General features: G+C 42.7%; 1 protein-coding gene across 1 annotated transcript in view; it reads left to right on the forward strand.

Annotated features, from left to right (window-relative positions):
• ADAM9 (ADAM metallopeptidase domain 9) overlaps positions 1–17,498 on the forward strand; it is a 389,106-nt gene that overhangs the window by 85,469 nt on the left and 286,139 nt on the right. The window contains exon 3 of the mRNA XM_029603956.1: positions 14,332–14,429. Within this exon, the coding sequence (XP_029459816.1) occupies positions 14,332–14,429 (98 nt within the window). The remainder of the gene's footprint in view (positions 1–14,331; positions 14,430–17,498) is intronic.

Consider the following 17,498-nt stretch of genomic DNA (forward strand, 5'->3'; position numbering starts at 1 on the left):
GACTCAAATTAAATATACAATAACAGGTCCTTTTTCTTTATGAAAATGAGGAATGAACTCAACAAACCTTTCCCCTTCTATCTCAATCACTCCCTTCCTTCCTTGACCTCTCATTCTCTGGGGGTGGGAGTAGGCATGCTCGCATACTAACTCCCACTCTTTCCCCCTTACTCTGTCTTTCCCCCCTGCCTTCTGTACTGCAGTCGACCACACAGCAGATTGAGGAGAGAGTTCTGATGAGTGAGCTACGGCAATGGAAGAGCAGTATGCTTCAACTGCCAGTTCATTGACTTCCTGTCATCGCTTCTCCCTTTTGGCTAACTGGATCTGTGCTCACCATCAGCTGTTTCTTTTCTAGTATTGCTGATCTACCATTCTTCATGGGGCCCATTAGCCTGCATTTCTCCTCCACCTCGCTCCTCCCAAAAGGATAAAAAGCCACTATGCTTACCCAGAGCCCCTAATATATATATATTTTTTATATATATCAATATCTGTCTGCCTATCTAAACATACACAGATATACACACGCACCATTCTTACCAAGTGACTTATTTCCGTGGGCGGACACTGTTAAGGGCTGATGAGACGTGCCAAAAAATTAAATAAAATAGGGTGTGTTCTAACTCAAAACACACATCTGTTTCTTAAAGCTTGGCTGGAAAACTGAATTGCTTGATTTTTCACTCCTGGGTAAAGGAATCAAGTGCATTTTGAGGTCATGCCTGAAAGGGATTTGGTGGTTCTTTGCTCAGCTTCTGATAACCAGGAAGACCACATTATAAAACTCTGGCATTGAAGCTATTTATCTGTGAAGAATCGCACGTAAAGATTAAAACAAAAGGTGGGCATATCTTAGATGTCAGAACAGTAAATAGGAAACATAATTCAGTTCTCAATTATACAGTATTTTATCTAATAGAGAATCACTAAAGTGATGCTTTAGGACACAAAAAGGCAGATTTTTTTTCTTCCTCCAGGAAAGGATAGAGGTAGCCCCTGGGTTCTCCACCAGTCATGACACCTGCTGGCTGATTCAGAATGGACAGAACACACTGTGATCTGCCACCTTGGGTGTTTCACACAGTAGAGGGTTGTGTAAAGAACTATTCTATGGCCTGTGACTAGAGGCATGAAAATACCCAAACCTTTTCTTATTTCCAGAATTTTAAAATGTAATTTGCAGCTTTATTGTTTGGCATGCATGCAGTCAGATGATCTGCAGAGAAAAAAAAACTTCCTTTCTTTCCAAGCCAGCATTCTTCCCATGTTTGTCTTCTTTCGACTCTGAATATACCAGTTGTGATGAGCCATTAATGAATATATTTCTTTTGGACCTCGTCAAACCTGAAAGCTACCTTACATGAAAAATGTAAAACCCAGCCAAAAGAACCTGGCTGACTTGTACATTTTTAAATAAGCCTTTTACAACAAAAAAGGTCATATTTCAAAGTATTCAGTAGTGTAATATTCCCTTTTGTGACTGTTTGCTTTGCTCCGATGTTTATTTGAACATAATGTGCAAATGTGGTTTAAATTTTAAATTTTTATTTTGTGTTATAGCTTGTATTACTCTATCACGGTAATACAGGGTAGAGGTAGACAAGCAGGGATACAGGACTGCATCTATGGCCTAGTCCTGAAGGAAATGAAGAAAGCGTGCAGAGGGGTAACTTGCTGGTGCAGCGGTTATTAACTTTAGTAGAAGACACAGAGAACACTACCCTTAACCAATAAGCCTTGATGCTTTTAATGCAACTGCAATATTGCTCCCCACTTCGACGGCAGGGGGAAAATGGGAATTAGATTCAGACAACAAAGAAGGCCCTGACTTCTACGGTCTGGGGTACTGATAGGCATAGGGAAAAAGCACAGGACTGCTTCTGCGACAAAGTCCATAAGCAACGCACATTAAGCAGCACCATCTGAATTTTCAGGAAAGCTCATCACCCAGTAAAAAATGTTGCTAACTGAAATCTTTATAGGTTAGCATAAAGCTTGGGATAATTGCATGGAGTGGCAGTAACTGCTCTTAAGAGAAACATGGAAGTAGCTTGCTTGGAGTGGCAGTTGCTACCTAGGGAAGCTTGCTGGGCATACTGCATGGACCTAGTGGCTTGGGCCTGGATGGGCCATGGCACACCCATTTTGGGCTCAGGCCCACCCAATCAGCATTGCCCAGCAGACCAAGAAGAGATGCCCTGTCACAAGGCCACAACAGAAACGCCAGGCAAGAGGAGGAAGAGGTCCGCGAGACTGTCTGTGGACCCTATCCCACCTGTGGTCAAGAAGACGAGGAGGCCTGCGATGCTGCCGTGAAGAGGAGTAAGATCTGGAGGCTGTTGGTCAAAGAAAAAAAACCTCACCAGAAGGTGCTTGTTCTCTTGCTCCTCCACGTGTGCTGCTCTGCGCATTGAAAACCTGTGGAGCCAGTAAGTGCTCTATGCTGATCTCGTGCATCGCAAGATAATAATCTTGTTGATTTTTGTAAACCCCCTTTAAGGACTCGAGATGTTTCCTTTTTCCCATGCATGTCTAATGTTTTTTTACTACCTGTTCCATGTAATAGTTTCACACAAAAAATGCCCAAAAGAACACTTATTCCAGAGCCTCCAAAATTGTCACCACACATCAAACCAAAAAAAGGCTACTGGTATACATTTAACAATAATTGTAAAATGTAGAACCACCAAATGTAAATCAATTGAATATGTTTGTAGGACCTCTGATCTACGTGAGAATGTTAACCATACAGACTCATTTGTAGTATACAGGTCCAAATTTAATTTATTAATCAGAAATAATTTTTTTCTTTTTTGAGTTTTTATATTTTAAAAAGATTTTTAAGACCCACACTGTCGGCGGCTATTCAATGCATCGCCGTCATATTCACTATAAATCCACCTTTCAAAAAGAAGGAAAACGCTCCACTAGACAACTCTTAGCAGGTTTTTTTAAATTGATAGTCCCGGACGGTATACTCAGCTTTTAGATGTCTTCAGCGTCTCTCGTCCTCAACGTCCCGACACAGCCGTGTTTCGGACCATACTGGTCCTGCTTCAGGGGCAATGATAACTCCAGGTAAACTTCAGGGTCTTCAAGAATTTTTCGCGGTTCAATTTCCTTTTCCATCCGTTTTTAGAGCGATCGGCATCTCCGACCGCCTTTCCATTTAAAGAAATGGATCGCTCTAAAAACGGATGAAAAAGGAAATTGAACCGCGAAAAATTCTTGAAGACCCTGAAGTTTACCTGGAGTTATCATTGCCCCTGAAGCAGGACCAGTATGGTCCGAAACACGGCTGTGTCGGGACGTTGAGGACGAGAGACGCTGAAGACATCTAAAAGCTGAGTATACCGTCCGGGACTATCAATTTAAAAAAACCTGCTAAGAGTTGTCTAGTGGAGCGTTTTCCTTCTTTTTGAAAGGTGGATTTATAGTGAATATGACGGCGATGCATTGAATAGCCGCCGACAGTGTGGGTCTTAAAAATCTTTTTAAAATATAAAAACTCAAAAAAGAAAAAAATTATTTCTGATTAATAAATTAAATTTGGACCTGTATACTACAAATGAGTCTGTATGGTTAACATTCTCACGTAGATCAGAGGTCCTACAAACATATTCAATTGATTTACATTTGGTGGTTCTACATTTTACAATTATTGTTAAATGTATACCAGTAGCCTTTTTTTGGTTCCATGTAATAGTTTAACATTATTTTTGCTGCTTGTTCCATGTAAACTGATGTGATGTGCAAACGAACGTTGGTATAAAAAAAAAAAAAGCATCAATAAATAAATAAATAAATAAATAAATAAATATGAATTCTCTACAATTCAGCATTGCCTGCTCCTTGGAGTTTGGTGTGCCACACAAAATCTTTAATATAGGTGTGCCTTCGGCTTGAAAAGGTTGGGAAACATGGGACTATAGTTAATAGAAGTTTTGGATAACATATCTTTTTGCTGATGATATTCAGTTGTTTCTTCCCTGTACTGCTAAGGATAATTTTCTATCTGTGAATTTTAAAGATACTGTGTCATTGATTAATGGTTGGCTTCAACAACATGATTATTTTTAAAAGTTTCAAACACTGTTTTACTTTGGATAGGGAAGTCTAATCCAAATCCTTAATTTACATATTTAGAGTATGCTAATATTGCCGGGCCATTAGTATTTGAGATAAGAAATCTTACTCTTTCGGATAATAGAAAGACTAGGAAGCACTCCATGAAGTTAGCATGTGGCACATTTAAAACTTGGCACATTTAAAAGTTCTTTTTCACTCAACGCACAATTAAACTCTGGAATTTATTGCCAGAGGATGTGGTTAGTGCAGTTAGTATAGCTGTGTTTGAAAAAGGATTGGATAAGTTCTTGGAGGAGAAGTCCATTACCTGCTATTAATTAAGTTGACTTAGAAAATAGCCACTGCTATTACTAGCAATGGTTACATGGAATAGACTTAGTTTTTGGGTACTTGCCAGGTTCTTATGGCCTGGATTGGCCACTGTTGGAAACAGGATGCTGGGCTTGATAGACCCTTGATCTGACCCAGTATGGCATGTTCTTACTGAGTCTTAATGAACTCCAAATTAACTCTAAAATCTCATGTTAAAAAAGTAGCACAAATTGCATTTTCTAAATAAAAAATGCTTCGATCATTAAAAGTTTTGTTGCCACATGATATGTTCTGAAATGTAAGGCAATCTCTGGGCATATAGACTATTGTAATAGTCTATTAATTGGACAGTAAAAAATGTGGAGAGCGTTCCCCAATTGACACAAAATGCAGCAGCGCGGCTATTAACGGGCATCTCAAATAGGACCATATAACTGATACTGAGAGATTTACATTGGCTGCCACTATATTTTAGAGTTCGTTTTAAGTTTATATTTATCATACATGTTATTGTATAACCAAAATGTTAGTGCCTCAAAAGCTAAGTTTGATCATTAGATACCTGTACATACATTGAGGTCCAGAGAAGCTGGTTTATTGCGTATTTCCTCTGTTAAAGAACATAGATTAAAATATACGTGGGATAGGGCATTTTCAGCTTTTGGGCCCGAGTATGGGCCTGAGTATCATGTCCATGTTTTCAGACCCAACTAGCTGTAATTGACAGAGAATATGGACTGAGATTCCCTGTAGTGCATGGTGCTGAGATAGAGGGCTGACCTGGTGTATTTGAAGTGGGAGTTTGGAATTGACAGTCTCAGCTCTAATCTTCCAGTCCTGGTCTCAAATATTTTTCATCTGCTCTACAGACTGTGATAACTGTTGAGGAATTAGTTTTTAATATGTGTAAAATCTATAAAAATGGATGATAATGTAGTATTATATGATGTCATGTTATCCAAACAAATCCTTAAATAACTTACAATTTAGTACTTCAGAAATATCCCTGTAGCCCCTCTAGGGTCTGGAACACATTTGTCACTTAATCTGCCTTAAATTTTCTTGTTGGAATAATGTCCTTGTTTGTAGTACTAATTCTCAGTTATACAGTGAGCCTGATGTGAAAGCATTTTGAAAACAGCTAAAAATGTTTCATTTTAACTTAGCTTTTAATTAAATCTGTGTTTTTAGTGTTTATTGTAATATGATGTTTTAAGTTAATTTATGTATATTGATTTAATTTTATGAATGTTATTTTGTAATCCCCCCCTGAACACATATGGAGGTAGAGGAATATAAAACTAAGTAAGTAAATTAAATACTGCCGATTGCCGTCATGGAGTATGTGGTGCAATGAAGCCAGCATTTGCCTTTAGCCTATTCCTGATTCTGTTTTTTTGTAATGAGCTCTGCATTCCTGGTATATGTGTCTTTGAGTGTCTGTGGTCATGGATCAGAGCAAGGATGGTGATTCATGGCCGTTCCCCAGGTTTGCTTCTCTACTGTTGCTGTTTCTGGAGAAATAAATGGATTTGGCAGTCTGCCGGAAAACATTTGACTCGGCATCATGTTTCCCTTTCTTTTGCCCTTAACTCTTCCTGTTGCTTCTCGCTAATGCTGCTGTGTTAAAAAGGGCAGTCAGGTGATTTCTACTAATCATTTGTCCTTCATAATTTTTATTTGGGGCATGGGAATTACTGGCTTGCTCCTATTTTACCACATTCTGATTTAATCCTGTTTTTAACCCTGCTGTACAAATGGACTTGTTGCTGTGATATCCCCTAAGAAAAGCAGGAATTGTGACTCAGTACATGCAGTATAGTAACTCTAGGACTGGATCATGTTGTCCAAAAACCCCCCCAAAAAGGAGGTAGTGGCATACTTTTTTGTTGTTATAAACTGATCTTCATCCTTTCAGGTTCTCAACTCCAATCCAGTTCTTAACCATTTTACAGAAACTTACTTTTTGGCATTGCTTCTTCTCACTCCTTCTTTAATTCCACTTGCCTTCACTGCCCAAGTGGCAATAGATAGCCATCCTCAGTTCAAAGTTTGGATTTCAGGTGCTGCTCTATGTCCAGCAGGGGCCACTTTATAGTTCTAATTACTGAATTGGGCCTGAGTATCCCACGTCATGTCCACGTTCTCAGACCCAACTAGCTGTAATTGATGGAGAATATGGGCTGAGATCCCCTGTAGTGCATGGTGCTGAGATAGAGGGCTGACCTGGTGTATTTGAAGTGGGAGTTTGGAATTGACAGACTCAGTTCTAATCTTCCAGTCCTGGTCTCAAATATTTTTCATCTGCTCTACAGACTGTGATAACTGTTGAGGCATTAGTTTTTAATATGTGTAAAATCTATAAAAATTGATAATGTAGTATTATATGGTGTCATGTTATCCAAACAAATCCTGAAATAACTTAAAATTTAGTACTTCAGAAATATCCCTGTAGCCCCTCTAGGGTCTGGAACACATATTTGTCACTTAATCTGCCTTAAATCTTCTTGTTGGAATAATGTCCTTGTTTGTAGTACTAATTCTCAGGCCGATGCAGAAAGGTGTGTTCCCCCACTTTTGAATGCTTATTTTGTGAGTGTAAACCTTACTGCCAATGTAGCAAGGAGTTTTCCGTTCACAAATGAGTGTTCAAAGATTTGTGGTCAGCTTAGCACCCTTGCATGGACATTCCATGCTAATGAGGGCATTAAGTATCCACTCCCAATGCAGAGAGGTATGCTGGAAACTTTACATCTGAATCAGAGGTGCCACAGCTGTACAGGCATGTATCATTTAAAAAAAAAATCTTTCCTGCTGCTCTGCCACTTAGCCGGATCAATACAGACTTACCCGGCTATCTGGCGATGCCACTTAACCAGATAAGTCAGTACTTCCTTAGCCTCCTGCCAGACTAGTCATTAATGTGGCAATTCTCTTCTGCTTCGCTGGTGGAGACAGCGGACACTCCAACTTTTCTTTTTCTCTAATGACATCACATCCACCTATAAGGGAAGACTGGCACTAGGTAGCCATCAGTAGTCTCTAGCCAGGTATGCAGATGAAGGACAAGTCCTATGCAACTCCCAGAGACTGGGCTAGTCCTAGGCCAGGTTGGGACTTCTGACTCTTGGGCCAGCAATTAAATCCAACCCAGCAACAGAGCTCCCGGGGGAAAAGCACAAAAACAAAGGCTTGTGGTATCTCTGGCTCCCTTGGGCTTGCTCCAAGTACCCTGCGGGGCCTGGTGGAGCAGTCCTTGCTAGCAGGGGGGTTCCTTCCTCCCTAAGGGGATTTGGGAACTGGGAAACCCTAACAGGGTAGGGTCAGAGCTCTTCCTCTCTTCCCTTCCTTACTCCTGTCCCTTCCATTGAAGGAAAGAAAGTGAAACCCCACATTAAATAGGATGGAGGACTCTGAGTGAGGAGCCCAGGAAGCGGTGAGTAACTGAGCGGTCTGAGGGAAGGGGGACTGCTCTGGTTTATAGCGGCAGTGACTACAAAGAGGTGATAATCAATTCAACTGTTTGAGAGTGGCAAAAGCAGTGGCACCGTCATGCGTGGCGAGAGGCCCCGGCCTGATGCCAGACTGCAGGCAGAGTAGCGGTAAAAGAAGGGTAGCGCAAGAGAGGGACGACTGAGGAAGTCTCCTCTGACAACCCCCTCCCCCCCACATCTCCTCCTAGTGCGAAGACACCCTGAGTACAGACAAAAATACAAAGGGGGAAATAAGAGGCAAGTGTGTCATGAATAGAGAGGACACATGTGACTAGTATGTGGGACAAGGAGAGTCCCTACAGTGGCTGGATCTCTGTGATAGGGACATGGACCAGCAGAACCAGGAGGCCCTAATGTCTCCAGCCAGAAAGGAACAGAGCAATACTGTGGCTTACCTCCAGGGAGAGCTGGCAGTCAATTGGGGGCACAAGGGATTAGTCCCACACGTCAGATTGACCTCTCTTGAATTCTGGTGTTCTCCGGTCCACCTTCCAAGGTGTTGTCGGGGGAAGGGTATGGAAAGGCTATGACAAGAATCAAGTTCATGTACCCAGACTATCCTGGTGAGCCCCCTCCCGCCCAGCTCCCTTTGGGAGCTTTTCCAAGGAGTTTTTGCTACTCATGCATCAAGCATTCTTAGTGATGCAGAAAGGGGGGACGGGACCCCATCCTGGCCCAGCCCTGTCCTTTCCATTTGTAGGACAGGTAATAACCAGTCAAAAGGCTCAGATCAGGCTCAGGGTCCCTTTCTCCCAGAGAGGACTCCCTGTCTGGTAGGGAGTCATATCATTCAGAGACAAGCTCACATGAAGAAGAACGCTCCCTGGAGGAGGAGGAGGAGGATTTCTCAGTAGTCCAGATTTTTCACAAAGAAGAACTTCCAGCACTAGTTGTAAACATTCTGATGGCACTCGGGATGCCTGACCCTCTGTGAGAGGTGAAATTAGAAGGGGATCCGGAAACTGCCAAGAGTGTTTACCCGCCATTCAATCATAAAGGAAATGATGGTGTCAGAATGGGACCTCCCCCCCTACCCCCCCACTGGGGGGGCTTTGAAAGGTAGTAGGCTTATGGGAAAGTTATACTCTTTACCGCCAGAAGTTAAGAACTCCATGTTGAGTTGCTAAGGTGGACGCCCTTGTCTCAGTGGTCCATCTGCAAGACAACCATTTCCATTGAAGGGGGGCAGTATTAAGAGATCCACAGAATAGGAAAATCAAGGCCAGTTTTAACCAAGCCTTTACTGCTAACATAGCTGCTCTATAGAAGGCTATGTAGCATGGGCAGTGGTATGTTGGTTACAGCAACTGCCTGACACCAAAGATACAGCAAGGGTTAGGTCAGGAGTAGCCTTCCTTGCAGATTCCCTGTATGGTCTCATCATAATAGCCTCTTGGACTATTTGGGGGGGGTATCTATTTTCTTGGCAAGAAACTACAAAATCTTGTTAAAGATTTAGGAGAAGCTAAGCCTCATAGATTGCCTGAAGGTAGACCATGACCAAGCACTTGAGGAGCAAGACGTCAGTGATTCAGAGAACACTGGAGATTTAGAGCAGGCAGAATACCACTACAGCAGAGCAGGAGGATGAGAAAACCCACTGGCGATTCCTCAGGGACTGCAGGTCCTAGTCTCCCATCACAATGAAAGGCAGCAGGGCCCTCCAGCAGTGACCCCTATAAGCGGAAGCTTGCAGTAATTTCACTCAGAATAGGTCCTTATCATAGCGGTCCTATGGGTGCTGGGCATCATCTCCAGGGTAGATGTTCTGGAATTAGACACCCCATCCTGTAATTCTTCATAATTTCCTCTTGCTACTCCCAGAAAAAAAGGGAAGCAATAGAGATCATGCTAGACAAACTGCAGGACCTACACACCATCGTTCCAGTTCCCATTCAGGAGCAGGGCAAGGGGACTAATTCAATTTACTTTGTAGTCCCCAAAAAGGACCATTCCTTCCATCCAGTGCTAGACCTTAAAGGGGTCAACAGATGTTTGAGTCCCACGTTCTCATATGGAAACTCTACGCTCTATGATAGCATCAGTAAGGAAAGGGGGAGTTCCTGATCTCCCTCAACCTAGCAAAAGAGTACTTCCACATTCCCATTCGAAAATAATGTCAGAAGCTCTTGTGCTTCTGCATGCTAGACAAGCACTTTCAGTTCCAGGCCCTTCCCTTCGGCATCGCCATTGCCCCAAGAGCCTTTACCGAGGTAATGGTCATAGTGGCAGTGGCCTTACACAATCAAGGTATCCTAGTCCACCCCTATCTAGACGACTGGCTTATCAGAGCCAAAAAAGCACAGGAGAGTACAGGTGTTGGTTACAGTGATTCAACTGTTGGAGAGTTATGCTGGGTAGTGAACTATGCAAAGATCAATATTGGCCTTTCCCACTCCATGGAGTTCCTTGGGGAAACATTCGATACAGAATGTGGCCTGACACAGTTTATGCTGAAGTGGCTAGAAAAGCTCATAACTCAGACACAGGTCTTCCAAGGGCAGAAGGATCCCAAAGCTTGGGACTACCTGCATTTATTAGGACTAATTGCAGCAGCCCTAGACTTTGTCCCATGTGCCAGAGCTCACATGTGCCCATTGCAGTTGTCACTGGGATCAAGGAATTACGGGCTCAGGCTACCTCTGAAACCTGCTAAAACTGTAATCCAGTAATGGAATCTTACATAACTTAAAGTGTTAAAGTACAAATATGGTGCAAAAGAGGATTTTTAAACCTATCGGGTGCACATTATGTTGCTTATCTATTTTAAATGTACCAGTCAGGTCTGTAAAATTTAGAATACTCAACATCCTAAATATTCACAGAATGGGCAAGACTTAATATCATCTAGCTGTCATGGTTTAAGGGAAACTAAAAAAATAAATAAATAAAAAAGAGGAAGCTAGCTTCAAATTAACACAGTTGCACATTAAAAGTTAAATCTCAGGTAACTAGAATCTATGAAGTTAACCACTGACTGTCCAGTGAGGTCTCTGGATTATCATGATAGGATATTTTAATGGGTTTATTGCTGCAGTATAGGTCAAATTTTCATCATACCTTCTGCTCTCCTGTTCATGAGTTAAGAATTTTGTCCTGAAGTGGATCATAAAACAGGGATAAAAGTGCTTTTAAAACAGGGGTTACTTTTATGCTTTGCAATATTGATCAGAACTGTTTATTTTCTGGTTTTGTTGAATTGTGAGAAAATACATTTTTCAGTGGTAAACGGGCATGCAGTTCTCCATTCTTAAACATGCTTTTCTATGGATGCGAGAAATGGTCAGTCAGGTCTGGTGTGACAGGGTGTGCATACTGTGCATTTGCATGGGGCCTCCCCTGGAGCCAAAAATGAGAAAAGGCCGTGAAGAGAGGTGGGTTGCCGGTGGAACTCAACCCGCTGGCAGGACCAGTGCTTGCTTTTTTGCTGCCTTGTGTGAAAAATTACTGTGCTGCCTCCCCCCCCCCCCCCCCCCATTCATTCAGTCTGTCCTGGGCCCATCAAAAAGAAGAAAGCTCCCTCCAGCAATCTATATTTTTAAAAACTGATACTCCCCCGTCCTCCAATGGAACTCATGGTCAAAGGAAGAGTATTAGGTTCCCTAGGCAAACCTTACAGCCTCACACGCATACACACCCCCCCACACCCTTTACAAACACACACCCACACAAATTGTGCAATTATAACAAATTTTACATGAAATAAATTTCAAAAGTACAGTCTTCTGAGATAAAAATATCACAACATGCATATTATATTTACATGCACTACTGTGGTGCCAACCAGAAAATCCTGCAAAAAAGACACTTGGAATGCCTATGGAATGAATTAGACATTTTGTAATGCATGATGGGTGAGGGGTTGGCCCTCAGAAAGCCGTGAATAAACAGAATTACCATTGCAATGGAGTAAACCTCCCATACCAAAACAACCCTAACTACCAGCACTCAAACAATAACATCCTTGTTTATGAAATGGCAACACTGCACATATTACTCCAGGCCCCAGAACACCAATACACCTCTTATTAGGAAAACAGAACAACTCAGACTGCTGTAGATCCCTACAAATAAATGACATAGTAGTAGAATACCTTACTTCGGTTTCACATGCAGAACCTGTTGCGCAGGAGGTGGACCCTTGGGCCGAGGTGGGATTGACGCTACTCGCAGGGCAAGCCCTATGGGTCCCCCACCGTTGGCAGGCGGAGCTGGCTGATTGACGGAGGCTGGCTGGAGCTTCACCAATACCAGCCCTCGTTCCCTGCAGGTTGAGCCCTTGGGGTTCTGGGGCCGGCTGGACTTAGATGGGCCTCCGTCCGAGGTCTTCTCAGGAGCAATGAGGTCAGCCAGGGGCCAGCAGTGGTAGTAGGAGTAGATGGTCTGATCTGGACGAGGTGGAGTCCCGGAGACCCAGGCGCCAATGGAGACAAGAGGCAAACAGAAGGCGCCCGAGTAAGAGAAATCCGAAGCCTGAGACCAAGTCCAGAATAAAGACAAGAAGAACGTCATAGAGCAGGTTGAAGTCAGGATAGGCTGCAGGCAAAGAAGAGTGGCAAGACAAGCGTGGGTCAAAACCAGAAGTCAGCTGGAGAATGGTCAGGCAAGGCAAAGGTCAAAACCAGGAGGCGGGCAGGATCGTAGTCAGACAAAGCAGAGATCAAAGCCAGGAGACAAGCAGTAGCGTGGTCAGACGAAGCAGTGGTCAAAGCCCAGAGAAAAGCAGTAGCGTGGTCAGACGAAGCAGTAGTCAAAGCCAGTAGCAACAAGCAGGGTAGACACGGAACACAGGAGCAGGAATGGGTACCAGGGTCAGGAACAGGAACGCAGACGAATCAGGAACACGGAGGAAATGCAGGAACAGCAACTAGACACACGACTAGCATGGAGACCTTTTGCCAAGGCAAGGAAGCAGTGGCTGGGCCCGACCTTAAGAACTGGGACCCAGTGATATCATCTGGGGCCGCGGGTTGGATTCCCGCTGTGGCCCCTTTAAAAGGAAAGCTGGTGCGCGCCTAGGGAGGGGTGCGGAGCGAGATGGTGGCGTCTTCCCGCGGACCACGTGGGGAGACCTCCCGTGGAGCAGAGACATCCGCTGCGGAGCTGGGAGCGGCCCAGAGTCAGAGGCAATGGCCCACGGCCACAAGGGAGGCAGAACCAGGCGCTGGAGCAGGCAAACGGGGGTAAGAGGGCCTGGCTGCAGGCCTGCCGCAGTCAGCACACGCAACAGAACCCAGACCAAATACAGAATAAAGAGACCATACAGTTCTAAATAGAAACATGCTGAGAAGAACTGAACTGGAACCCACAGCAAGTCAGTCTCTATATACAGAGCAACAATGGAAAAACAGAACATTACAATTCTTCATAAAACATTAAATAATAAAGTAAAGAAATATAAAACATCAATCAAAATAGTAAAATCTTATTCATAAAAAGAATAAATATTTCAAACCAGTTAATAAATAGAACATACAAAATTTCCTAGAAACCAATAAAATAAAAAATCCAATAATTACAAAATGTTCTGAAATTTCCCAAAAAAGTAATAAAATATTTCAAAACAGCAGAAACATAAAATTATATCCAATAATTAAAGCTAGCAAGAATTAAAAAATCTCCTGCTCTCCATATCTGGGATCTTTTAATTTTCAGTCACCCTGACATTGCCATAGATTGGGGGAGGTAGGGCCACACAAACTTTCTTTTCATACACACAAACAGTAGCACATTCATTCTCTCACACTCTCCCTTTCTCATGTACATGCCTGTGCTCTCGCACACTCTCTCTGTCCCTCACAGATACATTATATGTGTGTGTGCATGCCTACGAGAACCTATATGTGACACACATGTGACCATTGGGCTGATTTAGCATGGCACTTATGTTCTTCTGAAAGGCATCCTTCTGAGTTTCAGGAGGCCCATGGGCCACTATTGCATTCTTTTAATAACTAAACAGCTTCATTTCCCAAGAATTCTCACCCAAGAGAGTCATACAGCGCTGAATGATTCTCTTTTTGCCATTAAAATGACTAAGTTATTCAAGAGCTAGGTGGCTGTTTTTCCAGATGTGTGAGCTTGTACATTGAAACAAGAGCCAGTTATGTAACATCTGTCCAACTTGTGGGCTATTTTGTAGCTGCAGTATTTTTTTCTTTATTCCATACAAATAGTTTTCCAGATTATCAGGTCTGATTGGGCTATACCATTTGCATTTCTGTTCTTGTGTGAAAACACTTATTTCTATGAAAAGTATAACACAACTTTCAAAGAGGAAGTTTTATCCAGCCCTTTTGATTTTCAAGAGTACTCCCAAAAAGCACACAGTTGCCTTTTGAGGTGCTACACATGGATCAGTTGCACTCCCAAGGCATGGCATGATTTTTAACTGACTTATTTTCTTATTTGTTCCATCTCTTTGTTTTTTTAGGTTCACAGCAGATTGCTGCACTATCATCCTTTGAAATTACAGTACCTCGGCAGTTAGCACGAGAGAGACGTGAAGCCTCTAGCCTCTTCTCAAGACAGGTACTGACTTCCGATCTGCCTATAAAACCCACTGACCCAGTGGCATAATTTCAAATTGAAGACCCCCAAGCAATAATTTTGGAAAAGGCCCCGAGAGCACAAGAGAGGTGGTCAACTCAGAAGATTTTGGAGCAGCTGCATATAGGCTGTCTTCTTTCTTGGGTGTGCCCTGAAACTGCAGGAGTCTGGGTAGAATTTACACCACTGCATTGTCCAGCACTGAGTGCTTGAGATGGGGGGGATGGGGAAAATCACAGTACATCTTGACAAATTATTCTTTTTAGGCCATTACCGTAAAATATTTCTCTTTTCTACAAGTACTACTGCTATTTATCATTTGTAAAGCGCTACTAGACATAGGCAGGTTTATACAGATATACAAAAGGCAGACTCTGCTCTATAGAGCTTACAGTCTAGTCAAGACTACATGACAAAAAGGAGTATATGGAAGTGTATTTCTTGAAGAGAAATGCTTAGGATTTAAAAGCGGGTTCAAAAAGGTGATTTTTAAAAACTGGATTTGAAGTTAGCTGGGGAGGAAGCATACTGCACCAATTCTGCAAGTTTATTCTAGCCATACAGTACAGCAAGATGGAAATCACGGAGTTGGGAGTTTGTGATGGAGGAGAAGGACAAGGACACAGATAAAAGTAACTTCCTCGATGAATGAAGTTCATGAGGAAGAATGTAGGGAGAGAAAATGGAAGATAGGTAATGAGCTGAAGAATGAATGGATTTATAAATGAATAAGAGAAGTTTGAACTATATGCAGAAGCAGATAGGGAGTCAATGGTAGTGACTTGAGAAGAGGTGTTACATGGTTATAGCAACACTGAAGGAAGTTGGTTGTGCAGCCAAATTTTCAGTAGATTTCAGAGGAGCAAGATTGTTCATTGGGAGGCCTGAAAAGATCAAATTGCTGTAGTGTAAGTAGCAGCTGATAAGAGAGAATGAGCATTTTGGAAGCATGCTTAGAAAGGGATACATTTTAGCAATGTTGTAGAGGAAGAAATGATGAACTTTTAGCTTTATCAGTGTTTTGGATGTTTATTTCCACAATTTCTATTCTGCTGATCCACCAATCTCGGCAGATTACATTCAACATTCAGTAAAGCATAACAAAACCTTATGCAACACAAAACATAACCATGCCAAAACAACTAAAAAGCAACATTGCTATAAATCTCTTGGGAACAAACAAAACAAAATATAGGTTAACAAGATCGAGCAATACACAGTCTGGGAAGGCTAAAGAAAAGAGAGATGTCTTTAAGTTCTTCCTAAAATGAGAAAGATCACTCTCTGCTTTAATAGCTGCAGGAAGGCTGTTCCAGCAAGCAAAGCCTGCAGTACAAAAGATCTACTTGCAAGAGGTTGCTAATTGGCAAGGGACAGCGATGGAATCTCAACCAAATGCTGTGATGAGTGGAAGCAGAGGGTGGGGTGGTGTCTGCTTATAGAAGACACAATGGCTGGAGGGGCCAGAATGTGGAGAACTTTAAATATCAAAAGGAGGACTTTAAATTTCACCAGCCAGTGAAGGCTAGCTAGAGTTGGAGAAATATGGCCACACATTATGATACTTGAAATGAGACGCACTGCATAATTCTGTATGTTAGAGTACCCGTAAATAAGTATCAGGAGGCTGCACTACTACCATTTCCCCGGAGGAGATTTTCCTTTTGCTGAGCTGCCGGTGAGGTCAGGACGTCGGGGGTGGAGCCGGGCAGACGCCCATAAGACCGGCGTCCCGGAGCCCCAAGCTGCTTCACTACTACCATTTCCCCGGAGGAATGGGACATCCATTTGGGATGTCAGACAAGCAGGCTGAAATTTGGGACTGGATTTGTGGTGTAGAGAGAAATTACTGATGTAGAGAGGTAGGTCTGGGATTCATAGGCATAAAATTGTTATTGAAAGCCATGGGAGAAAGTTAGAGCACCTAGGGAAGAAGTGTAGAGAGAAAAGAGAAGGTTGCAGGTTTTGGTTTTTTTTTAAAGAATTATGCATATCCATGCACTTCCATGCACTTTCCAATCGGTGTCAATCCTTTTTTTAAAAATCAATGGCTACTCTGTAAAAGCTCAGTCCATTTGTCCACAGGATTATGATAACATTTATCTTGTGTCTCAACTGACAACAGCCTTAACATTTTTTACTTAGCTTTTCCAAAGTTGTTCTTCCTGATAACTCCAGCAATGGCTGTTGTGCCGCCCCTTCTAACAGTCCCGACGCTGGCAGCGTTCTGCTTTCTTAGCTGCTTCAGGGTTATTTTTGCATCATGAGAACTGTAACAGCGGCTTAATTAAAGAAAAATCAAATTAAAATTAATAAAAGAACTTAGGAGGAAGATGGTATGGACCTATGATAAGAACTACAGGACTCTAAGGGGTGCAGGCCCCTATTGAGTTTAAAAATTTGTTTTGAGGTCCTTCCTCCTTATACAGTAGTAATGCACATCATCAGGAATTATTTTTGTTTTTGGACCTACACTACCTGTGGATCTCATGCCTTTGCATTTGGGATTTTATTACCTGGGAATCCATTTAAAAAGTAAACTAGGGGAGAGTGTGAGAAGGTCTTTTCCTGCCTGGTTTTCCTCTCAACATCTGGGAACCCATCTGCTGCTGCTGGCTGACATCACCTTGAGTACCAGGGCCTGGCTGATAAAATCGCAGCATAACATCAGGAGAGCATGTGAGGAGATCTTTTCCTGCCTGGTTTCCTTCTCAACATCCGGGAACCCATCTGCCACTGACAGCTGACATTACCTTGAGTACCAGGTCCTGGCTGATAAAATCGCGGCGTGCGGCATAACATCAGGAGATCGTGTGAGGAGATCTTTTCCTGCCTGGTTTCCCTCTCAACATCCGGGAACCCATCTGCTGCTGCTGGCTGACATCACCTTGAGTATCAGGGCCTGGCTGATAAAATCGCGGCGTGGAGCAGCTCACAGCTGCCGGTACGCACCAAAACCTTCCAACCAGTTTGGAGGAAATTTTTTCTTCGCAATTCTTGGAATCTAAAGCGGCTGTGGGTAAGAAGAGGAAAAGTAATTTGAAATTAATT

Source organism: Rhinatrema bivittatum, chromosome 5 (assembly GCF_901001135.1).
Source record: "Rhinatrema bivittatum chromosome 5, aRhiBiv1.1, whole genome shotgun sequence".
Classification (NCBI taxonomy): Eukaryota; Metazoa; Chordata; class Amphibia; order Gymnophiona; family Rhinatrematidae; genus Rhinatrema; species Rhinatrema bivittatum.